The 11,093-nt window shown below is 30.9% G+C and overlaps 1 protein-coding gene across 1 annotated transcript; it reads left to right on the top strand.

The window, feature by feature from the left end:
• The first annotated feature begins 8,200 nt into the window (after positions 1–8,200).
• LOC116016417 (inosine triphosphate pyrophosphatase) lies at positions 8,201–11,093 on the top strand. The gene is made up of 8 exons (XM_031256667.1): positions 8,201–8,399; positions 8,534–8,598; positions 8,730–8,793; positions 8,910–8,919; positions 9,534–9,565; positions 9,653–9,765; positions 10,567–10,643; positions 10,731–11,093. Exons 1-8 carry the CDS (start codon positions 8,273–8,275, stop codon positions 10,849–10,851), a joined length of 609 nt encoding a protein of 202 aa, XP_031112527.1. The 5' UTR covers positions 8,201–8,272; the 3' UTR covers positions 10,852–11,093.

Consider the following 11,093-nt stretch of genomic DNA (forward strand, 5'->3'; position numbering starts at 1 on the left):
TGAACATATCTCCAGATTTTGAGGCAATATCACGTGCAAGAAGGAATCCTAAATCTTGCCTACTAATTGTAGCTACTATACTATTTTATATTGCTAAAGTTTTATTAATCTATTTTGGTTGCTTCTCAAATTGAGATTATGATTCTTAATCATATCCCTAGTTTTTAAGTGACGAAAAACTTATAGTTACTTGAAAATGTGTATGAAGTAAATTATGTTTTTATGTAATAATTCATAAATCACATTTAATGGATTAATCTCTTATTTTAACGCTTATGTTGAGTGTCAGTCAAAATTACAACATAAATAAATGTAGAAAAAAAATTAGCTAGGCTAAAATTTGTAGCTAAATATAAAAGTGTAAATGATAGAAGTATTACTGAATATAGTTGAGAGCTAATGAAGTCATGTAATAATATTATTGACTGTGTTAATAAAGTCGAGTACAATTTCAAATTACAACTGAGTTTGGAACGCTCCGAATAAGCTAAAAAATGTACTAGGTCTTTCTTCAAGTTGGTGGAGGATAGTATTTATAAAGTTGGAATGGAAAACACAGGTTGAAAATTCCTTGATAAGGTTGAAATAGCAAATGATTATGGGTGACTTAGATCCGTCGTGACATGTGTTAAACACTGATGTGACTCTTAAAATAGTGGAAGCTAACATGATGTTTTTATGATAAAAACCAATCTCAGAGGTCGGTTTCGTAGTCTGAGAGGTTAGAAACGCTCTAGTAGAATCTATGTCATCTGTATGGTATGCACTCCATATATTTCATCAAAACATATTTTACCAAATGATATAAGTGTTAACTTTATTTTATATTTAACTGATCATTTGTGTATTGATTGGTTTACTTCAATTTTTCATTTTCTATTTTGAAATCGGAGAGACGAAAATATACAAATAAATGTATTTTTTTTTAATTTTTCTTTCTTTAATTTTCTATTCCTCTAGAAATATTAAAACAAATATTTCTCTACCAAATACATTTTTAGTATTCTCGTTAAATAATTTTGATTTCTATAGCATTATCTTTAGAAAAGTTTTTTTTTAAAATAAAGTATGATGCCTTAGTATTATAGTAGTACCAAATTATTATTACATCACGACACATAAATTACAATTCAATACCAAATTAAAGGAAGAGCATTATTGAATTTAATGTCAAGTTAAGAAGAATTTGACTTTTATTAATTGAGAACAATTTTTTGATTTTTAATATAATTTACTAGTTAATAATGTGATGTAACTTTAATTAAAAATAAAAAGACTTATTATCAAATTACACTCAATTACTAGCTAAGTAGCTAGAGGATATACAAACACACACACACACCATAAATTAAGTCTTCAATAACCAAACTTGATCAATTTTGGTATTACATACTATTATTATTTATTATTATCATTATCTCCCCATTTCAAAATTCAATAATATGCCAACTTTTCTCTCTGGTTGAATCCCCTACCTCAAGAGTCCCACACCCCGACCTAACAGAGCATTTGGGATGATATAAATCGTGACATAATCCTTACACTGTTACTGCTGAGTTTTGACCTTGGTCTCTTCTCACAAATACTGTCTACTTAACTAGTGAGCTAAGTCCATCTAGGCAATATGCTGATTTTTTGTGAGAGCTTTCAATTGACCTTTTTGGTTTGAATAAATCAATTATGAACAACTTATGTTGTTTTATTTCATTGTGTTCTTTTATTAGCTAATGTCACGAGACGAACTTCACTTAGAGTGTACTCCTGAGTAACTGTTTTTCCTTGAATCAAAGAGTTGGATAATATGTCATACCAAATGTAGGAAAGAGTAACTAAAAAAACATTATCATATCATGTATTAAAATCCCATGGCTTAATAATACATGATATTGGCTTTATATCAAATCATTAATTGATACTTATGGAATGTAAATGAGATGCACGTATATTTGTTTCTTGAGTTTGAGCTCTAAAAGTGTAATTATCTTAAAGTCACTCATAAAAGAGTGCTTGATGTTCTAATTTAATAAAAAAAAATCATTAATTAATAGAAAGAGTTTAGGTTTAGGAGAATATGGTCCCCAAAAAAATAAAATAAAATAAAGGCTTAACGGCGGTGCATGAAAAAGGTCCCTAAATTAAGGGTTGTGGTGACCTCGGGAAATTGTCCAAATTCGAATCTGTCCACGTTTGCCTCTGTCGCCAACCTCACTCTCACCCTCCCAACTATCACACCCACCTTTTATTATTTTTTTTTTATTTGTGAAATTTCACCTACTCCTCATCTCCTAAGATAATTCATACATAGTATTACACTTTAATTTCTTTGTTTTAATTTTTCTTAAAGAAAACTCGTATGTGTTGTTAATTAAGTCGAACAAATCAAATAAAAAATAACCTATGGCAGGGTGCCTCTCCAGCAGGACCGAGAAGAGAAGGGACCCGATTCTCTAACTAAAGCATGAGTGACTTGACTCGTTGTTTTTCTAACATGACAGATCTTAACGTCCTATAAAAATTGGACTAAGCTAACACATTCACGAATAACAGAGTCAACATATGTTCTATCCTTCCCCCACCTCTCCATGCCGAGACTTAGAGAAAGAGTTGGGAAATCATTTTATATTTAATTACGTAAGTATTATTTTTGTCACATTGAATTATTCTGATCAAATCATCAATAGAAAATAGAAGAAATTACTGTGCCGTGTTTTAGTTTGAAATCGCGCCAACTAAATACCTCAACAATTTTGGGAAGAAAACATACATGTTATTCTAAACTATAAATATGATGTATCTTGACTTTTTTTATAATAAAAAAGTTTATTAGAGTGACTAAATGTGACAAAGAAAATGAAATTCATGCATCAAATGTGATTATTAAAAAAAATACTTAAGAACTAAGTGTAGAAGTAACGTAATAATAATATGACCAAAAGGGAAAATAATTGTCTAGAAAATAATATCAAATTTAATCAAAATTGTACTCGACCAATGATGTATGAATAAGGAGAAATTGAGGCTGATGATGTTACACATAAGTGTCGGTTTCCTAGAATATACAGTCACTTACGTATAGTTTAAGTACACAAAATTATATCACCAGCCAAATGTCCAAATTATTGATTTAGCAAAGAAGTCTATTCGGAAGACTTCGTTGTTTCAAATGCTTTTTTTTTTTTTTTTTTTTTTTTTTTTTTTTTTATAAAAAAAAAATGTCTATCTTATTTTTCCATATTCTACTTCCTTGCTCAAAAGACTATTGATTTAGAAGTTTTCATTGATCAAAAGACTTCAACTCCATTGAATTGGACTCAACTGAATCAAAAGAGATTTTTTATTTTTTTTTAAATAGAGACTATCCTTACATTGAAGATATTACTTTTTCCATTCACTTATTATTTATTTTGACTGTATAGATATATCAAATACGTCATCTTACATAAGAGAACTCGAATTCATTATGACTTGACCCAAATCTGTATTGAACCTCACTCAAAATGACAGTTCAAAATGACGCGCTACATATATACATGTTAATTTTATGCCATTTTTCAACAATAATTCTTGCCTAAAATATACATTTACATTGTGAACTATGTTACTTTTATTTTTACCTCTTTTTTTGGTTGATAAACAAAATGAAGAATTTACCTCTTAGAGTTTATTTAAAAACCCAAAAAATACTTTTGGAAGTCATCATTTTATGAATTTGTCAGTGTTTTGTTATCAACAAAAAATACTCAATCAAACACTAAAAAATGAAAATGTGTTTCAAAAAATGATTCATTTTTAAAAAAATATTTTTAATTAAATATTTTTAATATTTCTAAAAAAATATTTTTAACATTTTAATTAAATGTTTGGTTGGGTGGAAAATTTTTTCCATGGAAGTTGTTTTCCTTAAGGTGGAGGAAAATATTGTTTTGTGATGTTTGGTTCATGGAATTCATTTTTCAATGGAAAATGAATTCCTCAAATTTGAGGAAAACAAAATCCTTAGTCCAACCAAGGATTTTGTTTTCCATGGAGGATGGGAAGAAAAATTGGTATGATTGGACAAATTTACCCTTTGTGTTATTTTCTAATTATTATTACTTTTATTAATTTGTAGGGGCATATAGGTCTTTATACACATTATTCCTTACCATTTTAAATCCAACCAAACAACAAAATTTACCTTCCTAGCAACTTCTTTTCCACCAACCAAACAACATAATTTATTTTCCTGGTAACTACTATTCCACGGAATTTCACTTCCACTTCCCTTCAAATATTTTCCGCGAACCAAACGAGCCCTTAATATTAAAGCTCATAGGCTCAATCTAAGTTGCTTGTTTGATCATAAATTATACGGAGTATCATGATGGAATTGAGATTTACCATGTGTATCATTACATGCATTTGAATTAAATGCTTGATATTATATTTAAAATAAACTAACTAATTGTTAAGACTTTTTATGCACACAATATAATATTGCTATAGTACTCAAAAATAAGGGTGTCAATGCGGGCCGACCTGCCCCACTACGGCCTTTGCTGGCCCACTTAGACTAATTGAGTTAGAACATTATTAATTAATATTCCATCAAGGATTATTGTGGAATATGTTGTTGAATAATGCAATGAGATTTTGATAGGATAAGCATTTTGATTGATCATGATGATAAGTCACTTTGGATAGTTAAGTTGAGTTCCTTCCCTTCCTCAGATAGCTAGCTAGCTAGCCCTATACTTTTGGCATAGTCATTAGTCTATTCCCAATATATTGTATTGCTCCAAATGGTCTCACATTGGATGAATCTATACATCATTAAGTAGTCTAAATCAGGGCAACATCATCTTACTATAATTGCCCTAATTCATTTTTATTTTATTTTTTATTTTAAATTTTTTTTTTTTAATTTTTGGTTACACATTTGATGTAACAAACCAAGAGTAGTAATGAGATTACAACTTATATTTGCAAATTAATTAAAAGGTAAAACTTAGGGTGTATTAGGTTAATGAGGTTAGACACAAAGAGTATGAATGAAAGTCATACACATTATTTAGTTGATAAATTCTTAAAACAGATGTATAGGATTTGATTATCCATATAATAAAAAATTATTACCTAAATTTAAATAAGGTATTATCCCATTAATACAATATTATCCTTTCTCATTTAATTGCCTCCTAATTTCATCGCCTCCTCACTCCATATGATTATTGCTTTTAGATTATTGTTTTGATTTTTTTGTTCATATTGTTCTTTGGATGTCATCATATTAGGATCAATTGCCTTGATTTTTTTTTTGGTGGTATTTTTAAAACCTTTATTCCGTTTTTTTTAAACCTTTATTCCAATTATAGAGTCATACATAACAACAATATTGGTAATCATTTCAATTCGAGTCTACTATCAAACATGCAAAATAATTTCACCAAAACTCATTCCAAATACCAAGTATTTGATTCTCATTCCGATTTCAATTCTCATGTTCGAACCAAGCACATCCTTAATTAATAAATACTAAAGTATATCATAATAAATTTCTATTGATTCAAGTTATGGTAACTCAAAGATTTTTATTTATTTTTTTGGTATTACCACAAATTTCCTCAACTCTAATTATATTCTTGCCATATAGAACATAACTCATTCTCAGAAATTCAAATTCGAAACATCTAATTAAATTAAAAACAACTTTGTGCCATTTTGATCACACCCTATGAATAAAAAAAAAATGTAAGTGTTACAAAAGTTTCTTAATAATTCATGGTGTAATTCGAGTCGAGTTGTCAACTCACTAAAGTTTTGGGGTCATTTGTTACATTTGCAAATCATGTGCATATATATATATAAAATGTATGAATGCCTATCAACTGACACAGGCTTGTTTGAGCAGCGTGAAATATACTCCAAGTAATCCACCCCTATATGTCAAACATACACTACATGACTTCAAAGAAACAATGAAGCATTAAAGTGTTTTCTTAGCACTCAAATCATCATGTTATTATGCTAACCCTCCAAAAGACATTGAGGACTGGCTGGACCAGTTCCAATCATTATTGCATGGACCATGGTCCACATAGCTGTGTGGATCAAAAATAAAAAGTACATTATTTTTGTACTGAAGGTACATTATTTTTGTACTGTAGGTACATTATTGTACACTTATTATTTGATATATACTATCAAATAATGTATCTACAGTACAAAAATAATGTACCTTCAATACAAAAATAATGTACTTTTTATTTTTGGTCCACACAGCTGTATAGACCATGGTCCATGCAATAATTTGCCGACCAGTTCTGTCTTTTCTTTTCATTCTTTTTCTCCCATTATCACTAAATTTGGCTTCAGTCTTAGAATTCTAAATACAACTAATTTGGCTTGAGTCTTAGAATTCTAAATACAACTACCCTACTCCACAACAAAACCAATGAATTTGGATGGATCAAACCTCAGTTTTCTTTAAATCAGATCTTGTGAATATATATATATAGAGAAATTATCGGTAAGACAACTATTTCCAAACAAATCTCGGCAATATATAGTTCCTTTTTGAATTGATCAGAATTCAATATACTTTGTAATTACTTGACAATGACACTAAAAACTAAAAAGACAAAAATACCAACAACAATAAAAGAACATTAAGGTGGTAATCACTTAAAAGGTAAATTATATCATGGAGAATGGTTCAATTTTATAATAGTGTAGGTTCATTACAAAATACCATTGGTTATGGTTTATTATTATAATTGACGGTAATAATGTTACCAGAATATGTTTTAGGAAGATGAATCGTTTATCTCACTATAATTTTAGTACATAATGTTTTGCGTGTCCCCCTTCTTACAACAAGTCTACTATTTATACTATGTTCAATGGCTCTTCTGAGTGTAACGGACTCATAGTGTGTCGGATAATAATAGTGAGAGCCGTTGGAGTAATGGTTGGGAGCCATTAAAGTAATTTCTCTCCTCAATTAACTTTGGAAGGTGAACCATAATTGATAGTATAACTGGTGTCACTAAAGTTGTGGGCTTGTTTCCTACTTGAATCCGACTCCCTTATAGACTTTAGCTTTAGTATAATACTATAATCTGCTTATACATTTGCCCAATATATATATATTTGCATGTGGGCTACTATTCGGCCGAGTGGAGTCATTCTTGGGCTACTATATATTTGTCCTATCTCATTGCAAGAAATCATCCAAAAATATAATATTAAGTTATCAATTATCTAAAAATTCAAAATATTAATTTATTTTTTAAAATAAAATAAAATTTACCCGATACAATATCTTATGTTATTATAAAAATAATTAAATTTTTATATATCGATTTTCATGAAATCTCATTGCCGAATGACAGTGAATACCCCGCTATACATACACAGTAGTGTAGTACACTGTAGTTAAAACTTTACATAGCAATTTTGATTTCTACCTATTTCATTGCAAGAAATCATTTTTCTTCATTAATGAAATAGATTTGAAATAATCCAAAGCATCCATATAAATAACATGTCATCATCTTTTATTATTTTATTTTTCATGTCATCAAATTAGATGTGTTACTTGTTAAAAATAGACTAAAAATGCTATATGAAAAATAATTAAGGGTGTGTTTGGAAAGCAGAAAAATGATTTCTGGAAAATATTTTCTGGAAAATGAGTCATTTTCCGGAAAACAGTTTCATTTCCGGTGTTTGGTTGCATTCTGAAAAATTGTCTTTGTGTGTTTGGTTCATTTTATGGAAAATGAATTAAATTGTATAATTTTACATTTTAAATTATTTTTTTTAAAAATATAAAATAATAATAATAATATATAAAATAATAATATTTCTTTTAAAAAGTAACATATGTGGTCATTTTGGCAAAAAAAATTGTTGAAGCCAAGTCCGGAAAATGACTTCCGGAAAAAAAATTCGGAAGTCATTTTCCGGAAAAATGGCCTTATTTTCCTTGGTCAACGGAAATTGTTTTCCGTTGACTGCGTTTTCCTGCCAAACACCAAAAGCCCGGAAAATGATTTCCAGAAATTATTTTCCGAACTACCAAACACACCCTAAGAGTTAGTTTTGATAGACCATATTTTAATTCATGGTGCTGGTGAACAATCATGATAGTAAATGGTTCCCTTTTGCCTATTTTAAAACAAGATCCACAATTAACTATAATTTGTCCTAAAAGCCACCAAATTTGTTTCCAAGGGTTTAGCAGAATCTCCTGTTCGCGAATTCCGTTACAGTATAAACTCCCGAGATTATGGCGGCGGCAAGGGCGGTGGTGCTTCCCAGACCGGTGACCTTCGTCACCGGAAACGCAAAGAAGTTAGAGGAGGTCCGAGCCATCCTTGGCACCTCAATTCCTTTCCAGTCCCTCAAACTCGACCGTATGTCCACAAAATTCTCTCTTCTTCATTTCTAGTCTTACATATGTGTCTATCTATGCGCCCGCGAATGAACACACATATTTACATATTCCTCGATTTTATTTTTATTTTCTTTAATATTTATTGAAATACAGTACCAGAGCTACAAGGCGAGCCTGAAGAAATCTCTAAGGAGAAGGCTAGAATCGCTGCTAAAGAGGTATAATGCTTGATGCACCCGTGTACAAAACTGTAATGCAGAATTCTTTAATATTATATATCTTCATTGCAATTTTTGTTATTTTTTTTAAAGTGGTTATACATTGATTGGTTTTGTTGTTGAATTGGAAGGTCAAGGGCCCTGTGCTAGTGGAGGATACTTGTCTTTGTTTCAATGCGCTTAAGGGGCTCCCAGGTGCTTATTATATCAAATGCCACATTTATGCTTGTTTGTTTTATACCTGCTTTGACATATCTCTTTGTGAATGGTTGATGATGGAATGTTCAAATTCTTTCGTTTTGTTTTTGCAGGGCCTTACATGTAAGTTTAACTTTGTGCTGCTCGTGTGGGGAAGTGTTGCTCTTGTTATTCTTTCAAACTTAATGCCATCTGAGTTTCTCAATGTTGTACGGGTCCCAAAATTTTATTTTCCAGTTAAGCTGTGTCTGGTGAACTTATTGCTCAAAGCTACTCCATACTTACTTGCAAATTCCTTATTATTGAGTTCTGTTATTAAACTTATTGCTGTTTCATTTGTGATTCTCTCTTAAGAAATAGTGAAAGATAAATTGAAAGTAAAAGCTTTGTTAGTTGTAGAGCCGGATTGTTCCAGTGAGTTGGCCTAGATAGAGATGAGAACTCCTTCAATGGCTGTCAATAAATTTGAATCAAATTGTAGAAAACAACTTCTTTAATGATTGATGGTATTGTAATAAAATAGATTGTTTTGAAATTAAGCCTTTTCTGATGAGCTTACAGTTTTTCCATTTCTTTAATTTCGTTCCCTGTTGGCTGTTGCACTTGGTGTTTATTCTTATGAGTCCAACTAGTTACTAGTAATTTTTAGACACTTGATTTGTTTGTTATTTTGGGCCTAAATTACTTTCACCTTTGATTTCTGATGTTGTTAATGGATTGGAAATTGCATCGGCCAGCAAGTGGTTTTTGCAGAAAACTGGACATGAAGGTAATATGTTATCACCTTTCATGCTCGGCATCTATGTACAATGTCTTCTCCTTCTTCCTATCACTTAAAGGTTTCTACATTTTCTAGGTCTCAACAATTTGTTAATGGCATATGAGGATAAATCGGCATATGCTATGTGTATCTTCTCTCTTGCTATTGGACCTAATGTGGATCCAATTACATTTGTTGGTAAAACTTTGGTAAGCCTCCTTGCTCTTGTAATCAAACACATCCATTTAATTGACATTTGTTTTTAAATAGTGTTATGCAGCAAAGAAGCAAAAATTAGCACTACACTTGTAGTTTTCATAGGTTGATCATTTAAATTTCTAAATGAAAGAATGCATTGTCTTTTCTGTTCTAAAAGTGGAAGCCAGGCAATCAAGGAATGTAGAAAGATGTCATTCTATCTCGTTTTGACCTTATGTTTGATTAAAAGTGCTTTTGAACTTTCTCCATCCTGAAGTTAGAAAAGCATTTTTGGATTTCTACTCAACTTCATTGCCAAACGCACAGCAGAATCCTTTCTTAAGAAACATTAGTGGCATAAAATACATGAAACATAGGGACAAATTTTGGGCTTTCATTGGAAGGAAGCTTGAATCATGGCTTATTAGCCAACGGAATTATGGTGTTACAGGTGCATACAAAAATGAATTGCTTAGAATATCTGGACACTGAACACTTGCAAACCTACATTGAGGATCATTTCTAATTTCTCTCTGCTTTTGGGTAGTCTGATTTGCTACTATAAAATACAGTCTATGAACCTTTCCTAAGACTCTAAACATGTTACTAGCATAAAATATGCTGTTTCTGCATCATAATAAGAAATATTGTCATCCTTAACGTTGTATTTGTGTATGTATGGGACTGCTAGAGTACTACTGTACTATGCATACTATTCCTTGAGATCTAGCTTCTCTTATTATTTTCTCTTTTCAGGGACGGGGAATCATCAAAAGCTGCTTTTATATTAATTTTATGGCTTAAAATTTCAGGGAAAGATTGTTCCAGCAAGGGGACCAAATGATTTTGGATGGGATCCTATCTTTGAGCCGGATGGCTATGAGCAGACGTAAACCAAAAGAGTCTTATCATGCTCCTAAACTCTTCATGTTGTGTTAAGTAGTCCAACTAATTAAAGTGTCTGTTGTATCTGCAGTTATGCTGAGATGCCGAAGGAAGAAAAGAACAAGATTTCTCACCGCTCTAAGGCTCTTGCACTAGTGAAGTCGCACTTTTCTGATGCTGGATATACCTTCCAGACAGACGCATCTACCTAACAGCTAGAGATCTATGGCGTTAAAATTTTGGCGCGAAACTTCCTGGAGTTCCTGCCCCATCAAGCTTTTTAGCATGGAAAGAGAATGGCCTTTAGAGCATGGTTGGGCTTTTGAATATATACAGTGAAATTTATGACAGATTTATACCTAATACATCATTGAACTAAAATTTCAAATTTTTAATGTGATTGGAACATAGATTTGAATTGGAATTTATGTTATTGAGCATAGCTTTAAACTGA

The sequence above is a fragment of the Ipomoea triloba genome, chromosome 4, assembly GCF_003576645.1.
Source record: "Ipomoea triloba cultivar NCNSP0323 chromosome 4, ASM357664v1".
NCBI classification, from domain to species: Eukaryota; Viridiplantae; Streptophyta; class Magnoliopsida; order Solanales; family Convolvulaceae; genus Ipomoea; species Ipomoea triloba.

Bases quoted from the DNA above. Each gene is read 5' to 3' on its own strand.
- LOC116016417 (XM_031256667.1), top strand. From the start codon at position 8,273: ATGGCGGCGGCAAGGGCGGTGGTGCTTCCCAGACCGGTGACCTTCGTC. The intron at 8,400-8,533 runs GTATGTCCACAA...ATTGAAATACAG, and splicing joins CCAGTCCCTCAAACTCGACC to TACCAGAGCTACAAGGCGAG. The intron at 9,566-9,652 runs GTAATATGTTAT...TACATTTTCTAG, and splicing joins GCAGAAAACTGGACATGAAG to GTCTCAACAATTTGTTAATG.